The sequence below is a fragment of the Sciurus vulgaris genome, assembly GCF_902686455.1.
Source record: "Sciurus vulgaris genome assembly, chromosome: 4".
Classification (NCBI taxonomy): domain Eukaryota; kingdom Metazoa; phylum Chordata; class Mammalia; order Rodentia; family Sciuridae; genus Sciurus; species Sciurus vulgaris.
In genome coordinates, this window is record NC_136464.1 from 57,559,443 (window position 1) to 57,578,495 (window position 19,053).

General features: G+C 50.9%; 1 protein-coding gene across 1 annotated transcript in view; it reads right to left on the reverse strand.

The window, feature by feature from the left end:
• The window catches only part of LOC306658636 (tetraspanin-15-like), a 44,226-nt gene that overhangs the window by 12,824 nt on the left and 12,349 nt on the right, over positions 1-19,053 (reverse strand). The window contains 2 exon segments of the mRNA XM_079135816.1: positions 2,708-2,782; positions 3,890-4,075. Of these exon segments, the coding sequence (XP_078991942.1) occupies positions 2,708-2,782; positions 3,890-4,075 (261 nt within the window).

Sequence of the window (19,053 nt, forward strand, 5' to 3'; positions counted from 1 at the left end):
CCACTCCTGCTGTGTCCCCAATACTGGCCTGTCTCTTGCCTTACAAAATCACATTGCATTAAGAGTTACAAGGAACAGTGTGTTTTCAATGTGGTGTTTCCTCCTTAACTTTAAAAAACAAAAAAGAAAATTTGAAAGCTAGGGAAAAATAGGTGTCCCACCCCTCCAGGGGTGTGATACCAATATGTTCACAGTTCTGTTTCCTTCAGTCTTTTCCAGACCTATTTTATTTATTGTGAAGATTTTTACTGCACAAATGGAACTAACATCTTCCTCTCAAGGAATTAATTGAACTGGAAAAGAGGGTTATGGGAACCCCAATTTATAGCTGGTTGGTCAGAAGCACAGGTAGAATCACCTGGCACTTGTGACTGGCATCTGAAGGGGAGGGGACAGTCTTGGGGGCTTAGCCCTCAACCTGTGGGATCTGCTGCTCTCTCCAGGTAGACAGTGTCAACACTGAACTGTGTTAGGAGACACCCAGCTGAACTGACGGCTTGTGTGGCATGTGGGGGAAAACCCCACACATCGGGGTCACAGAAGGGACCTGTGCTGTGAGGGTGCAGGAGGAGAAACTGATTTTGAGTTGATTCTTTTCTACTGATGGCCTGCCCCTCCCCCACCTCCACAGAGCAGACAGCGCCTTTCGGCTGCCACCACGACTCCCATAGGGGACACCCAATTGAAGGACAAGGACACACTTCACAGGCTTGAGGATCCCCTGCAAGGCTTGGGGACCACTGGAAATTCTCCCACTGACCCCAGGCCCATGGCTTCCTGACTGTGAGCTGAAGGGCCGCAGAGCTCCCAAGGCCTTCATCTCGGCTCAGCTCCCTCACTTGCAAGGCCCAGCATGGCCCCTGTTGACTCGAGGCACTGGGAAACGACAAAGCCAGCTGCCTGGCGAAGGCGTGCTGGAACTAGGACTGCTGCTCACCCGGGAGGGGACTGTTTATTAAGGTGGCAGATGGTGCTGTTGCTGACCATGAGCTGGATGTGGGCTCGTCAGGAAAACATGAGCAGTAACCCCTGGACGGTCCCAAGCCAGCCAGGAGTCCTGCTGGCTGCCCAGAAAAGATCCCCCTTGCATGAATGGAATTAACATCTCTCTCTCAGTATCCTGATCTGCCAGCTCAGAGCAGATGATCTGAAAAGTAGTAAGGAAGGAAGGGGAGGAGCAGGTGGCAAGACTGGACTGAAGTAGCCTGAGCTGCCTCTGCTTGCTGTGTGCTCTTGAAAGAATTTCTTAAACTCTCTGTGCACTGGTGACTCCATTAATGCAATGGGAATCACCCCTTCCCTCTCCTGGGGCTCACCCCACAGAATGCAGACCCCTGGATCCCAGGGTATGGACCTGCCTGAGGTCAGGTCCCATCACAGGAAGCCCAAGCAGGCAAGGCCACTGCTCCCACCTGGGCTGGCATTCTAGCCACACCCAGGAAGAGTGACAGGGACCTGACACTGAGCTGTTAGAGGGTTCTGCACAACACAGGGTCTGGGACAGGGACTGATGCCTTGGGCTCAACTTCTGATGAGAACGAGAACCTGGCTGCAGCCCTGATGTGCAGCCCAACAGCAACTGGAGTCCCAGGAAACACTGTCTGGGTGGCAAGGGTGGAAGGCAGAGGACTGGACAGAAAGGACTGGGCTTTTGCAAATACGCCTTGTTCCTTAGGTCCCACCTACCACACAAAAGCAGGATGAGACAACAGAAGATCACAGGAGAAAGGGCAGACCCCAGGTTGGAAGGCAGCCCTCCCATACCACGGAGCTGCTTGTGGGACCTGGGACAAGAGGGTCTAATGAGGGTCCAGTATGTGCCCAAACTATGCCAAGTTCTTCAAACATCATCCTAACCCCCAACCTCGTGAGCTAGGAATTGTGATCCCCTAAGGAGCTGAGGGTGACTCTCCCAAGGTCACCCAGCAAGTATGAGGCACATATGTGTAGACTAATGTGAAGGAGTCAGAGACCAGGAGCCAGGAGAACCTGGCTCTGTTCTGCAAACCCAGTTGAGCCCAAGACATCAGGCACCACCCTCTCAACCAGTCTCTCCTTTGCTTTTATACCCATCACAACAGTCGGGTAGGTGCTGCCTCCAAAACACATACCTAATCCCACCATTTCAGTCTAGGCCTGCCACCACCACCTCTGAGCCACCAGCCCCTCTTCCCTGGATCACCAAAGCTCCTAGCCGGGTTCTTCTATCAGCGCCGGCTGCCCTACCATCCATTCTCTACTTGGCAGCCAGAGTAAAACTAAATCAGACCACATATCCCATCCCTGCTTGAAACCCGCCAAAGGCTTCTACGAACTTTTGAAAACAATTCAAGCTCCCAACCCACAGCCTCCGAGGCCCCACGTGATCCCCAGGCAGGCCCTCCCGACTCCACCTGCTATCCTTCTCCCCATCACCCATCCCATCAGCCAAGCAGACTCCATGCTGCGCTCACCCCTGCTCAGCTGCCTCTACCTGAGCCACACCTGGTTGGCTCCTTCTCCTTATGCGGCACTGTCCCCCCACCTCCTCCCCCAGGTCCCTCAGGTCATTAGTTTCCTTTCCCCATCCACTGGTGCTGTTAGTGCCCAGCTCCCCTGGCAGAGTGGAAGCCCTGTGAGGATTATCTGCCCTCTTAGCTGTAGCACCCGGCTGAAAGCCCAGGGCACAGAGTGCACACATAGTGGATAAATAGATCCACAGGCCCACCTGGTTCCGGAAGATCAAGGCCACCACACCACCAGCGAGCTCTATTATGAGGCAGATCCCAAGGATGTACATAAACTGGAAAACAAAATTCAGAGACTCACCTGGAGCGGGGCAGATGATATATGTGGGGCTCAGGGGAAGTTTCATCTGCTCCAAGATCAAGCACAATAAGGAATGTCACCTGTGGCAGCTTTTCACGGCTCCCTGGCCATCTGCCTTTCCTCCCGGGAGAACACAGGATCTGCTCGGTTGTGCCCCAGGAAGGCCCATTTCTGGAGCCAGGAGGCAGGAAGACTGACTCAGCTGCCCCAAGCAGGTTGTCACCCACATTGGTCCCACAGGTCCTCACTGGGGTCTCGGTGGTCTAGGCCCCCACCACCACCAAGAGGAGAGCTGGGCTCACTCCAGCTCAGCCCGAGGGGACAGGCCTGGCTCGGTGGGCGGGCTGGGGCAGTGTTTCCTGCTCCCCCAAGGACCCCTCAGAAGTGGCTTCCTAATCCACCCAGAGTGGCGAGGGGGATGCCTGATACCATCCCTTCATCAGAGAACAGGCAACCTCCAACTGATTCCAGCAATGTCTAGCCCCCCAGCTGTGGGGGATCACCCCCCACCCATGGCACCAGGATACAGGAGGGCTGACCCCACCGCCTGGCCCCAGGATGGGCACATAACCTAAGCCAGAGCCTGAGACTCTAGCGAGGAAAGATGCCCTGGGATCCAACAATATAAGGCCTCTGTTTGCCCAAAGTTGTCAGTGACCACTACACAGAAGGCCAGAGGACAGTGCTAGGCAGGAACAGTTCCCCTGGGAGGTGACAAGAGACAGCCCAGCCCTACCCAGTGGCCTAACCCCCCACCAACATGGTCTGCTGGTTCCATGAGCTGATGCTCCTTTTTGGATTTGCTTGTTGTCACCTGAGGGTCAAGGTGAACACAGTGTAAGTGGGAAAAATGGTATTCAAATGAGCTTATATGCAGACAGGGCGTGGCCTGGACTCTCCTGGGCTGCCGTAGTCCTCTGGGCTAATCCAGGGAATCTTCTAGAGGAGCTGGTTTGTGGCACGAACTGAAGACACCAAGCTGCTCAAGGACCTGGGACTGGGGGTGTGGCCCCTGGGCTTTCTTGGAGACCCAAGGACCTCCCACCACCACCACCTCCCAGCAGAAGCCGGGCTAACTCACTGCTTGGAGAAGGTACAGGTTATCCCGGAGGGAGGCCAGCACACCGATGAAGGAGACGATGAACATGACGACCCCCAGGAGGATGAGGATGATGGCCGGGGCCAGGAAGGCACTTTCCAGGGTCTTGTACTTCTGCCGCTCCACCTCTGCATAGATCCCCACGGACAGGACCAGGGCCCCGATCAGCTGCAGCAGAAGGCAGGGAATGAGCCGGGCATTGTGGCACAGGCCTGTATTCCCAGAGACTCGGGAGGCTGAGGCAGGACGATTGCAAGTTCAAAGCCAGCCCCAGCAACAGCGAGGCGCTAAGCAACTCAGTGAGACCCTGTCTCCAAATAAAATACGAAATAGGGCTGGGGAGGTGTCTCAGTGGTCGAGTGCCCCCAAGTTCAATCTCCTGTACCAATCCCCCCCTCAAAAAAAAAAAGGTCAGGGAGCAGGAGAGGAGAGAGGAGAAGGGCTGGTCTTCATATGAAGAGCTCATCTAGGGCTGTGGTACCTGCCACGGGGGGCTTCCCAGGGGACCCCATTATGGGTTGAACTCTGTTCCCCCAGATTCCTCTACTGAAGTTCCAACATTTAGTGCCTTAGAATGAGACTATATTTGGAAACGGGGCCTTTAAAGTGGCAATTAAGTTAAAATGAGATCACTAGGGTGGCCCCAATCCAATACCTCCAGTGTCCTTTTAAGAAGAGATTGTGACACAGAAACAGAGGGCAGACCATGTAAAGACACAGGAAGAGAGTCACAGGCAGGACTCCAGAGAGAAACTAACCCTGTCCATACCTTGATCTGGGACTTCTAACCTCCAGCACTGTTGAGAAAATAAAAGTCTGTGGTCCTTAATGCTGTGGCAGCCCTGGCAGACTAATGATCACCTATATGGAGATCCCACTTAAGAGGGATGTACTGGGGGTCAGGGGAAGTGTCACTGGCTGGGGGGTCAGAGGGCAGGGGTTCAAGTCTCAGCTGTGTGGCTTGCTCACCCTGGACCCTGGACAGCATGGACTGCTCTAGTCTACATTCTCATCTGAAAACCAGGCACGAGCACATCCACTGACCATACACAGCTCCCTGCAAGACTTGCGCAAGGTAACACAGGTGCAAACGCTAAAGCCTGAAAGTGCAAGGTCACTGCCATGGGTATCGAACAGGCTGCCCAGCCCGAGGAGATTTCAGGGCTACTCAGGAGAACAGGCATTTCACACAGTATCAAAACCCAAGAATTTAAGCTGGGCCCAGTGACACACACTTGTAATCCCAGCTAGTCAAGAGGCTGAGGCAGGAGAATCATGAGTTTGGAGACAGCCTTAGCAACTCAGCGAGACCCTGACTCAAAATAAAAATTAAAAAGGGCTGGGGGTACTGGGGACATAGCTCAGTTGGCAGAGTGCTTGCCTGGCATGCACAAGGCCCTGGGTTCAATCCCCAGCACCATCTGGAAAAAAAAAAAAAAAAGGGGGGGGGGCGCGGTTGGGGATGTGGCTCAATGGAAGAGCACCCCTAGGTTCAATCCTCAGTACTACAGGGGAAAAAAATAAGGAATTTACTTTCAGGATAAGGAAAGGCTGAAGTTTGAAACAAGAGGAGTTTTGAAGGAATTTTAAAGTAAACCCCTCATTATCGACTTTTCTCACAGTGGGGAGATGATACACAATTACTGTACAGACTGTGACCTACCATCTGGAGAACCCAAGCCCCTTACTGCCGCCAAACACACCAAATGTGCTCACCCCAGGGCCTTTGCATAGGCAGTTCCTGCCACCTGAAATGTGCTTTCTCCTGACACCCACATGGCTCAATCCCCATGTCCTTCCATCATTGCTCAACTGTCACCTGCTCAGTGAGGCCTTCTGGGCACCTTATTTAGAAGTGGAAAGTCCTCCCCATGAAACTCCTTTTTTCCTGTTTCATTTTCCTCTCTTGTATTTTTCTGTATTTAACGTACAACAGTATTTCTTTTATTTTTATTTATTTTTGTCCTCCCCACCAGAACACACCAAGAAGGATTTTTGTAATTGTTCCAGCACCCTGACATTCCTGACACTGGCAAAGTACAATAGACATTTAGGATCAATGACTTGAAAGAAGCAGAGCTGGGCTTTCCCACCACCCTTGGGTTTGAGTCAGACCTATTTACCCAATCTCCTGCCTGTCCAAGATTGTGACTTTCCAGAGGACAGGGAAAAATCATCAGACAACTGGATTCTCCACTAAAGGCCTCATGGGAGAGTAACCGGAAGCCTTGGTGCTATCAGTGAAGGTCTGAGTGTAGGAGGTGAGGGGTTATACAGAGGAGGGTTGATAAGGTATGCCAAGGCCATAGCTTCCCCAGGGTCACCCTCCAGCCACTGAGAGGCTGCCCTGACCTTACTTACATCTACTCTGGCCTTAAAATGACCATAACTGAGTGTCGTGTCCTCACAATAGATCCCCTTGACCTCCTTCTACACAGGGTCAAGGCTGTCCTGACTGAAAGGAAGGGTGTGCTTCCTCTGAGTTTTGACAAGTCACGGGGATACCAGGAGTCACATAACCTCGACTTCTAACGTAGACACCCGCTGAGAAGTGCCAGGAACCAGCTCTCCTGGGCCCAGCACCTGCTGTAGTTCAAGGCCACACGCCACGCCTGCTGACTTGGAAAGAGGACTGCCCTGCCGCGGCCTCTCTGGCCTGGTCAGTCATGCTCCAAAACCCGGAACAGGCCAGGCGCAGTCACGCACACCTGTGATCCCAGCGGCTCAGGAGGCTGAGGCAGGAGGATCTCGAGTTCAAAGCCAGCCTCAGCAACTTAGCATGGCCTAAGCAACTCAGTGAGATAGATAAAATTTTTAAAAAGGGAGGTGAGTTTGGGGATGTGGCTCAAGTGGGAAAGCACCCCTGAGTTTAATCTCTGGTATCAAAACAAACAAACAAAACCCAGAATATGGTGAAATCATCGTTCAAGGCCAACCTTGGCCTCAAAGGTCCTGAGAATAACAGCAAGCAGACTTTAAAACACCAAATCCCTGGTTCCAACTGCCTCTACTGACAAAGGAATCACTACCCAAACCCTAACCCTGAGAAGACAAAGGGCCCAGAGACCCCGCCACCAAGGAACTGAGGGTCACCACTGAATACCCCACAGAGCCCAGAAGTTCAGGTGTGGAACAAGGCACCTTCTTAAGGTTGGCAGACGTAGGATTTTAACTTCCACATTGATGCAAAATGTAACTGTCACCCTGCCACTAAAGCCACACAATGCTTCCATCTTAACATCTTAAGAATTGATACTTTGCAGAGACCTGTTTCCTGATGCAAAAAGGTCCCTCTTCTCCAGCAGGATAAGGACTCGCCCACTCCAGGGTCTCTCCTGCCCCTCCTTCCTGCCCAGGGCTGTGCTTCTGCAGTAAAGTGCTCAGCTTTGGAAACCGGCCCCCAATACCAGCGCTGTCATCAGCCCCAATTCTGATAGAACAGACCTCAGTCCTCTGCATGAGGACAAAGCGCGCCACCTTCAAATTTTATAAGCTCCCCAGAGCCCCAGGACCACTGCAAAACAGCTTTGCTGGCAGAGAACAAAACCTCCCTGGGTCTGATCTCATCCCCCCTTTAGAAAGCACTGCTGTTTCCTTGCTAGTCAGCCTCGTGACATTTCCAGACGGCGGAAGCCTTAGGAAAGGCTCCCATGGCAGATGCAAAGACTCCCTCACCACCATGCATGGAGATGTCACCAGCCCTGTTTCTCCTGGTCCTGCAGAAGGTGCTGCCACCCCAGGCCTCCCCACAGACTGGCAGGCAAACCCCAGGTAGCCTCCCACCCAGCATCGGTCCATCCGGGATCTTTGTCCAAGAAGTGTTTTAAGGGGCAGTGGGAATGGAGAGACCGGCAAGAAACTTCCCAGGAACTTCAAAATGTCCAAATGATATTTACATCTCTAATGACATCAGTTTATCCATCCGAATATAAAATGACCGGTCCGTGCCAGCACACAATCCCATCCGCTCCCGCCTGCTAATTATAGCCCTTCCCCAGGCAGCCAGCCACTCCAGCCCCAGCCCAGGAAACGAATGGCCCATTTGTCAATCAGGATGGTTTTGGCTAAACAAGGCTGGGGGTGGGGGGTATGTCATGCCCATCTGGGACCACAGAGGGCAAGGGTGTGCTGTTGGCAGGCCACAGGCAGGTCCAAGAGCTGAGGCTTGACAACCGTGCAGCGTCTCCAGCAGGCTGTAGGGGAGCCCTGCCATCCAGTCACCCTGACCCAGAGCTCCCTCTGAGCCCAGGAGCTCGGCTTCTTCCTCTGCAAGTAGAGGCGGAGCTCCAGGCAGCTGCTGGGAAGCAGGAGGTCTGTGATGCATCCTGGCACCTGGTGTCCTTCAGGAAGCATCTGGTCACCGTCCGGCTGGCTGAGCCCCAGTTGTGGCAAATTGACACTTAGAGAAGATCTGGTCGGTCCATTTTCACTCCGAAAGGCATAAATCAGGTTCCACTCTGTTCTAGGCTCTATATTAGGCTCCATAGGGTTACACCAAGTCAGAATGCTAGACAGAAGCAAGACTGAGGCAAGGAGAGTGACAGCCTGGGAAGGTCCTAGGGATGGAATTCAGGGAGTCCTTGAAAAGGAGCTGAAATGTCAGTGCACACCTGTAATCCCAGCGGCTCCGGAGGCTGAGGCAGAAGGATCACAAGTTCAAAGCCAGCCTCAGCAACAGCAAGGTGCTAAGCAACTCAGTGAGGCCTTGTCTCTAAATAAATAAAATACAAAAAAAGGGGGCTGGGGTGGTGGCTCAATGGTGGAGCACTTGCCTAAGCATGTGTGAGGCACTGGGTTCGAGCCTCAGCCCCACATAAAAAAAGAATAAATAAATGTGTGGTGTCCAGCTACAACTAAAAATATTTTTTAAAATACAAAAAGGGGCAGGGATGTGGCCTAGTGATTAAGTGCCCCTGGGTTCAATCCCTGGTACCAAACATAAAGAAAGAAAAAGAGCTGAAGAAAAAGGTCACACCTTTCATTTACCTGCTGTAGTCTGGATTTGGGTCCCCCAAAGGTCCACGTGGCACAGGCTTGCTCCCCAGGGTGGCACTATGGGAAGTGATGGAGCTTTTGGGGGCAGGGCCTAGTAAGAGGTCTTAGGTCATCCAGGGCATGCCCTTGAAGAGAGTGATGGGCACTAGCCTCTCCCTCTTCGTCTTTTTTGCTTCCCTGACCACAAGGTGAGAGGTTCCGCTCTGTCACATACTGACTGCCTCCATGATGAGCACATCATGCCTCACCACAGGTCCAAAAGCAACTGGGCCAGTAGATCATGCACTGAAACTTCCAAAAATGTGAGCCAGAATAAACCTTTCCTCTTTATAAGTTGATTACCGTGAGTGTTTGTTACAGTAATGGAAAACTGACTCACGTCACCTCTAACTGAAATGTTCTTTCCATTTTGAATGTAGGCTACAAATGGACGCAATTAACAGCATGTGCAATGGTTACCAGTAACAATCACATTGCTGTCATGACAAGTACCTTGAAATATGTATATTGATTCAAAATTACAGTACTGTTAGACTCACTGTTGGATCTCATGATTTAATCTCATGGGTAAAGGAGCATATTGTTACTACATCACGAATTTGGTTTTATAATCTTTTAATAATTTTATCACAATATAATTGGTTTCCTCTATAATACTGTGCATTTCATTATATGCATATAAATCTCTTGTTCTGAGGAAGGGGTCCAAAGACTTCCCCGGGACAAAAAGTAAAGAACCCCTGGTCTACGGAAAACCAAACATAATTCCTGTTGGGAGAGGTGCAGACGGACCTGGGAATTGGAACCAAAGTAAGTGGGAGGAGGAAGAGGTCAGAACATCCAGCTTTCCTCCTGGAAAGCCCTAAGAACTCCTTCACTCTAGAACTAACTCATGAAGCACTTGAGGTCCCAGAGCCATACTGGACACCAATGAAGCACTTTTCAGAGTGCTGAGCTTGCAAGGAGGCAGGGAATAGACAGTTAACTCCACAGCCTGAGAGATTTTGAATAACACGGGGCAGGTCCCCAGCCTCTGGCCCAGAGAAACCTGGGCTTCCCCTCCATCAGCCTTTCTGCTGTGAAGCCAGCTCTGCCTGGTCCTGGGCCAAGCCTGGAATACAGAGCCAAGCCCACCCCGAAGACAGCCAGGGGCTCAGCAGCCTCTGTCCCAGCCTCTCTCGTACAGATCAGGATGCAAGAAGGAACAGCCAGAGGCAAAGTAAGAGGCAGGAGTTGGATTCTGGACCTCCCTTTAGTAACTCAGTGCCATAAACAAAAGCCCCCAGATGGAGGCATCTGGCGTGAAATAGCTTTGCAAAGTGCAAAGGTGCCAGCAGAAATTTCTGTGACAATGGCAACGCCTAGTATGGTAGCTGCCAGCCACTGGTGGCTAGCAAGCTCCTGGAATGTGGCTCAGGTGCCTGAGAAACTGAATTAGTAACTTTTTTTTAGGAGATGGGGTCTTGCCGTGTTGCCCAGGCTAGCCCCAAACTTCTGGGCTTGAGAGATTCTCCCGCCTCAGCCTCCCAAGTAACTGGGAGTATGGTGCCTGCCATTGCACTCCAACCTGAATTTTGTTTCATTTTTATTCCATTTCAATCTGGTCACATGTAGCTAGCGGCCACTACCAGGTGAGTGAGTCTAGAGCCTCGCCACTCCTGCGTAGCTCCTTTTGGAAAGCAGAGATCACCCTCATTAAAGAATCATGCGCCCAATCAGCCTACCACTAGCTAGAGGAGATTCAAGAGGCATGCACCCACTTCCTTCAGGAGGAAACCATCTCTTCTCCTTTCCCAACAGAGCCTAGTTCCTCTTGTCCCACTCCCTCCATCCCCAGGGAAAGCAAAGCAGACCGGATCCAGGAGATCCTGGCAGTACCCCCAATCCAAACTGACATAGGGCCCACTCTGTTGCCCCTAGAGGGTACCTGCCCACCTTCAGGACACCAGAGAGTATTCTAAGCTCTGTGGACCTGGACCTTGGACCTCCTGAGCAGGTTCCAACCCTACTCCAGGCAGCCTGTGCTTAAGGAACCAGGGCTCCTTCCCAGCCCCAACCCACAGCCTTCTCCTGACTCCTTAGAGAGCAGCAGAGGCTACCTCCCTACCTCCCTTTATTTTTTGATGCCAACTGTCTTGAGTCTGTACAGAAAGACCTTCTCCTTTATAAAACTGAGCACCTGTAACTATGTCTATAATCCCAGTGACTCAGGAGGCTGAGGCAGGAGGATCACAAGTTCAAGGCCAGCCTCAGCAACTTAGTGAGGCCCTAAGTAACTTAGCAAGATTCTGTTTCAAAATAGAAAAAAAAAAAAAAAAAAAGGGTGGTGGGGGGTGGCTAGGGACATGGCTCAGTCATAAAGCACCCCTGGGTTCAATTCCCAGTACCAAAGAATAAATAAACAAAATAAAAACTGGACTTCAAGCACAGAGAACTTGATTGCTAACTGACACATTCTCCACCACAGGCAGCTTTTGTGTTACTTTTAGTCATGTCCCAGTGCTATTTATTAACCAGCCTTCCTGTCCCCACTGATCTGCTATGACCCCACTGCCATTCCACAGGTGCCACACCTGCCTGGCTCTGTTCTCTGCCTCTTCCACTGGTCATTCTGTCTGTTCTTAAACAAACCTCCCTATTGCATGACGATAGCTTTATAATCTTAGCATCTGGGAGGCAAAGTCCCTACTTCCTGTCTTCTTCACAAGTGTCCTGGATATTCTTGGATCTGGGTTCTTCCATGTACAGTTTAGAATCATCATATCAACCTCCATGAAAAAAGAAGGGAAGCCAGGCACGGTGGTGCACACCTGTAACCCCAGCAGCTTGGGAGGTTGAGAGGAGAGGATCGTGAGTTCAAAGCCAGCCACAGCAACTTCGTGAGCCCCTTAGTAACTCAGTGAGACTGTTTCTAAATAAAATACGAAAAAGGGCTGGGGATGTGGCTCAGTGGTTAAGTGCCCCTGGTTTTAATCCCTGGTACCAACAAGAAAAAAAAAAAAAAAAAAAAAAAAAAAAGTGGCAGGCAGTGGGGGCTTTTGGGGACTACATTGAATCTATAGATCCCTTTGGGGAGAATTGACATTTTTTTATTCTCTCAGGTCTTCGGGCCCATGAGCATGGTCGGTCCTTTCCTTACGTGTGCTCTTCGTGTGTGTCTTTAGTAATAACTCCCACCTTCCTCAGCTCTCCTACGTTGTCTGGCAGAGCTAGAGAAAGACTTGCAGAGGTATGTTGAGGCCTGGCCCCTGGGTGGAAGGAATCTTGTCCTTTGGAAAACAGGCCCATCCGGGAAGCAGAGTGGGCACTCCAGTCTGTTTGGCTAGCCCTCCTGTCAGCAGAAACTTGATTTGAAAGACTCCTCCACACACACAGCACATTCCAGGCTGTGAAGGAGCTAAGCTAGAAGTTTTGCAAGCCCTGGTTATTCAGTCCAGCCAGGGTAGAGTGGAATTTCTAACCAAGAACCACCACAAACATACAAAGCACAGGGGCTGTGAGCTGACCCAGCCCCGGCCCACTTCTTGGGCAGCAGAGCTAGGGGCAGGCAGGGGGGGAGTGGCCTAAGAAGTAACTGACCAGGACATTCTGAGATGAGATGCAGGGAAATTACTTCTGCCTGGGGATGTCAGAGAAGACCCGTGAGCGAGTCTGGAGGGTGTCCTGAGTCTGGAGAGTACACCGAGTTTGACTTCATGCTCCTCGGCCTGCTGTGTGCTCAGGGACTGGCCCAATATTTCTGCTGGATGAATAAATGTGAGAGATGATATTGTTTTAGATGCCTTTAAGCCCAAAGAAGGAACTCTATGGTGATTCCATTCTGGAACCGAGCCCTCAGAGCCTAAGGATAAGAGTGACTCATGGTGAATCTCAAAACCATGGAAACAGCCACGGGAAAGGGGAGTCAAGAACAGATCCACCTCCGCCCAAAGCTCACCTCCCCTGGTTTCCTCTCCTCTCCAGACCTGTCTGTCTCTTGCCACCCATGAGTCTGAACCATGAGACTCAGAGCCTGCCTTCCGGGGCTGGGTCCCCACAGGCCACTGCTAATGGCATCTGCAGAGTATCTTCCCTGTCTCAGCCCTACAGGGCCCAGGCCAGTGGACTCATTAGCAGAAGACGGCGTTCACTAGGCGCACCCTAGATGTCTGACCACGGGAACGTGAAGTCCCCAGCTCAGGCCACCTCAAGCAGCACCCCAGGCATAGAGGTGGCACTCTGAGGGTAGGGATGGGGAATGAAGTTCTGGGATGGGCTTGGGGACCCCAGGGATGAAGAGCTATGTGGGGAGGGGGTTGCTTCCTGCCAGGCTAAGCACCCAGGGGTACACCCCTCTGTCAAACCACCGCCAGCCAGCCCTCTTCTTTCTTTCTAGGGCCCAGGCCTGCCCTCCCCTGCAGACCATGGCCCCCATCACCCAGCCCCACCACTTAACTGCGGTAGGTTTCCAGCAGAAGTGGGTAAGATAGTCCAACCCTTTAGTAGGAGATTACAGGCTCACAGAGGTGACAAAATGACATTAGTCCTATAAAGTGCCCTCCAGTTCATGTCCCAGCAGTCTTTCAGAGACCACACTTGGCCACCAGGAACTAGTCCAGGCATCCCTTATCCTCCTGCTGGCCTGGGGTCTTTACCAGAGACTGACCAGGACTTATCTCTGTGGAACCCAAAGTGAGGACAAGGGAATTTCAGGAACGGGGGAGGGGGACCCGTGTGAGCTCACCTCCCCAGCCCCTCTAGGATGCTGAGAGAACAGAGGGAGGGTCTTGAAAGGAGCAGGCGGGGAAGCGGGGTGGGGCAGGGAGAGGCAGAAAGGGAAGGAAGAGGTGGAGGAAATTACAGCTGCAGGTGCTGAGGGCTGAGGCCCCCAGCCAGGCTGCACGTCCCGGGGACAGCTGGCCGAGCTGGGCACACAGAAATTAGGGGCTGTGTCTACACAATTTTGGCAATGATGACAGGGCTTACTAAGCATGCCTATCATTGCCAAAATCATGGTTTTTGTTTTTAATGCAAGATGTAGTTTTATATGTAAGAAAAGAATAAAACAAATGGCTTTACGTGTATGTGGGGGTGCGGGTTGTTCTCCCCGTCTTTGCTTGGAATCCCACGCCTTTGCCCCCCTGTCACATGAGCTGGAAGGTGAAAGGGACATTCAAATCCAAGGACTGGTGCCTGGCACCACTCCAAGGGCTCCTGATTCCTAAAGCCACGGGGAAGAGTGAGCAGCATCGCTGGAAGGAGCCCTGAGCTGGATCTGAGGGTGCTGGACTCTGCCTCTCATGCTTCACCATCTTGGACAAGCCCCTTCCCCTCTCTGGGTCAGGGAACTCCCGCACATCAGCTGGCTATAGTGGTGCAGGCTTTTCCCCTGGCTGCCCCACATGCTGTCTTGGGTCCTCCATGTCTCCCTCCACCCGATTTCCCCATCTGGCCCAGGGATATTGCAGTTCTGCATGAAGAAATCCTCAAGGGACAGAGATGCCCCCGCTGCCCCAGCCTCGGTCATCAGGCACACATTGCCAGCACTTCGTCCCACAGTTGCCTCTGAAAAGACTACTGTCTTTCGAAAATCCTATAGCCAAAGGGGACTCAAATCCATCCTCCAAAGCTCAACTCAAAGTCCTCCTCTCCCATGAAGATTCCTGGGTCACCCCAGTGATAATGATCTCTCGCCACTTCTCTGTACTTAGGAAACCAACAATGGGAAGCATCCACTGGGGTGATTTATAGTGTTAACCTCCCTACGGAACAGACCATCCCAGGTACTTATTACCTACGGCACGCAGGGCTTGGTGGCAGGACCCAGCACGCAGATACCAAATTTGACCTTGACAACTTTACAGCCTGCACATAGGCTAGCACATTGGGCTGTCCCAGAAGCCTGCAGGAAGTTTAGTAACTTACCACCCAGACCACACTATTGCCACAGAAGCCACAAGGAAAGTCATTAGCCAAGGCAGTTCACAATGACTGAATAAACCAAGAAGCCTCTGAAGCAAGATACCACGCAAAACTCCTGGGACACTTAATTCAAGGGAAGGTGAAGAGTCCCTGTTCTGAATTCCAAGGCAATTCTCGCTGATTCAACATACACTAAGCACCTACTATGTACGAGGCACCGGAAATGAGCAGGTAAGACCTAATTCCTGTCCCCAAGGAGCACAGCCTGGTAAGAGACATACCAGCGTACCAACAAACATGGCAGAAGCTCTGGGGTAGACGCCAAATGTGCAAAGTCAAATGTGCAGAAGGGCCAGAGGAGGAGATGCTAAATCAGATGCTAAATCAGGGAAGGCTTCCTAGAGGAGGAGATATTTGAACCAAATGAATTCATTGAACCAGCAGGAATTCCTAATGTGGACAAGAGGGATAAGGAGTTCCAGGTGCATGGGAGGGTGCCATGGGGACAGCAGATCAGTATGACCAGGGCCAAGGACAGACAGAGGATGAGAGCAGGCGGGAGGCCAGGGAGGCGCTCAAAGTCACCAGGGCCTGGTTTCATGGGTAAGGCAAGAACTTAGTTCATAGCACATTTTTTTATAGATATTTTTCCAAGAAAAAAAGAATGAGAAGAGTTCAATGGACTTCGCATTTTTGCATATGTTAACATCTGGCCAAGTGAGGTGGTACACACCTGTAATCCCAGTGGCTAGGGAGGCTGAGGCAGGAGGATTGCAAGTTCAAAGCCAGCCTCAGCAAAAGCGCAAGGCACTAAGCAACTTGGTGAGACTGTCTCTAAATAAAATACAAAATAGGGCTGGGGATGTGACCCAGTGGTCAGGTGCCCCTGAGTTCAATCCCAGGTTCCAAATAAATAAATAAATAAAATTAATTAATTAAAATACATGTATATACACATATCTCAACATCTGGCTAAGGGGACAACAGGATTCTCATACCCACTCCTGGTTCTACTGTCACATCAGTCATGTACTGCTGAAATACCCCACCATAGGCCCTGAGGAATGAGCGTGGGGTTTCTTAGTATTCCTATGAAAGTGGTTTTGACCTCATCGACCCCTGAAACGGACCCCAGAACTCCTTGGAACCACTTTGAGAACCACTATTTCAGAGCTGAGGACACATCAAGGCACTAATCCCAACAGAGATTCCAATTTTGGTAGAACACAAATAAATAAAGAGAGATAAGTATATAAGAAAAATACATCGTGCATTATAAATGCCCCAGAGAAATATAAAACAGGAAAGAGGGGTAGGGAGTCTGGGGGAAGGGGTTTTAGTGCAGCCAGGGAAAGTGACATTCGGGCGAAGAGAGCAGATCCCAAGGCCTTGGAATGCACCCCTGGGTTCAAGGAATACCAAGGGGGAGGGGCTGCTAGAGAGGGAACGTGGAGGAGTTGAGGTGTAGGTCAAGTGGGGATTTGGGGGCCATCAAGAAGACTCTGGTTTTCACTCTGAGAGAACAGCAGTCCCTGGAGGTTTGCAGGGAAGTGATCCAACATGATTTTTATTTTCTTAACTTTTTGCAGTGCTGGGTATTGAACCCAGGGCCTTGCACATGCTAACCAAGTGCTCTACCACTGAGCTACTTCCTCAGCCCTTTTTTTTTTATTATTATTTTAAGACAGAGTCTCGCTAAGTTGCCCAGATGGGCCTTGAACTTGTGATCCCTCTGCCTCAGCCTCCTGAGTTGCTGGGATTACAGGCATGTGCTACTGGACCCTGCGTGTGTGACTGGCTCTCATCCTGCCATGCTGAGAACAGAGTGGGGCATAGAGGTGAAGGGGAAACCCGTCAGCGGGATGCCGCAGTCACCCAGACACAAGGTGACAGTGGCCTGGACCATGGGGCACGTGAAGGTGGCAAGAAGCAGGCGGGCCTGACGCACTTTGAGGTTGGAACAGGGAAATCACTAAGGTAGGCAGGGGAGTCACCCGCTCAGATGATCTTTCAGAAGTTGCGTCACCAACAGATATTCCACAGCCCTGGTGCTCACCTTGCATCGGGCATCAGGAGTGATCCAGAGGCGATTTAAGACATGTGGGAGGATACGCACAGGTTACATGCAATACCATGCCATTTTACATGACAAAAGAGCCACCTCGGATTGTGGCCTGTGGGGGGAAGCCCTGGAATCAAGTGCCTCAGATTCTGAGGTACAGTCGTAATCCTCATTATTACACAGAGAACAACTGGGAAACTTGAACATGGATTGAATGTTGAATAATTTTCATTTCATGTTTTTTTTTTTTTTTTTTTTTTTTCCAGGTGGTGGTGTGTGAATGAATGCCTGTTTTGGAAAGCTGGACCCAGAGTATTTAAGGGTGTCTACAGCTTCCCTTCAGCTGAATTGGAAAAAAAAAAAAAAAAAAAAAGTGGTACACTCCTTGGCATATACGCAAAGGACTTAAAATCAGCATACTACAGTGATACAGCCACATCCATGTTTAGAGCTGCTCAATTCACAATAGCTAAACTATGGAACCAACCTAAGTGTCCTTCAACAGATGAATGGATCAAGAAAATGTGGTATATACACAATGGAATATTACTCAGCCATACAGAAGAATGAAATTATGCATTTGCCAGTAAATGGATGGAACTGGAGACTATCATGCTAAGTGAAATAAGTCAATCCCAAAAACAAAGGCAGAATGTTCTCTCTGATTTGTGGATGCCAACACACAATCAGTGGTGGGGTGGGTTGTGGAGAATAGAAGTTCATTGGATTAAACCAAGGGGAACGAAGGGAAGTGGGGGATGGGAACGGGAAAAGACAGTGGAATGAACCAGACATGACTTTCCTATGTTCACATATGAATACAGATCAGTGAAATTCTACATCAGGCACAACCACAAGAATGGGATCCTAATTAGAATAAGTTATACTCCATGTATGTATAATATGCCAAAACACACATGAATATCTAAAAAGAACGAATTTTAGAAAGTGGTATATTTAGAGAGAGATGTTAGGGCAAGATGGTAACACTGTGGAACTGAAGACCTGCAGGTGTTCTTTGTACTCTTCTTTTTTGGTAAGTTTAAATTAAAAACAAAAAACCCCCAAAGCCAGTTTGCATTTAGGCACTACTGACTGGGGGCTCCTGCGGCGACTCAGTAGTGTTCTCCGCCTGGTGGGAGAGGGGGGCCTCCGCCCGCCCACCTCAAGCGATGGAGCCAAGGAACAAAGAGTGCCGCCCCCACACTGTGGGCACACTGGCTTCCGGCAGCCCTGACACAGCATCCCAGGCATGCTGGTCTCCCCAGGCCAACCGGGCAGCCAGCCCTGGATCTTGAAGCTCCTGAGCGTGTCTCCTCCCAAGCACATGGTGATTAAGGGTGGGCACTCAGGCAGTGCGTCTGGTTTCCAGTCACCATGGGGGGAGGGGCTGGCGTGGGGGGAGGGCCCCAGGGGCCCAGTAAGCCTTTCCTTTGCCGCTTTCTGAATTTCCCCTCAGCAAGGAAGGAACAAGGTCCCAGCAGTCTTGGCAGATCAGGCACAATGTAGATAAATATCACCTGACAGACCTCCCAGGAATCCAGACCCTGTCTCTCAGGGTCTCAGCGGTCACCGCTCATGTTCAGATGCTCTGGGACCCTTTGGTCAAAGCAGTGCCTAGACTAACCTTTCCTTTTTTTAATACACATGGGACATTTTAGGGACATTCAGAAAACTGCCAATACAAACATGGGGTCTTCTAAGGAATGAAAATGGTGTGGTTATACTCAAGAACTTTTTTTTTTTTTCACGTCTGCAATTCACTCTGGAACAGCCAAATGCTTAAATGATCCATTCTGGGTAGCCACAGGGGTGTCCACTGGAGCTTTCTTTCACCTTTTCCATAAGTTTGGATTGTTTTTCCACAAAAAAATTAAGAACACAAGCCGGATCCAAGCCCCATGCTGTCCAAGAGGAGGACTGTGTGCAGACCTGAGCTGACTTGCTGATGCTCCAGACCTGCAGGCGACTGGCAGGAAAGCCTCAGGGGCCACAGCCAGGGCCCTGAGGATTCCTCTAGCCTGGAATTAATGCCCTGACTAGGGATTTTACTACCTGCTAACTGGTGCTAAATACAGGCTATAACAAGAACCTAACTATTATACATCAAGTGAGCCTACTAGAAAACAGGACGCCCAGGGCTTCAGAACATGCTCCTTGTGCAAGAGACCTGGAGTGGAGGAGGATG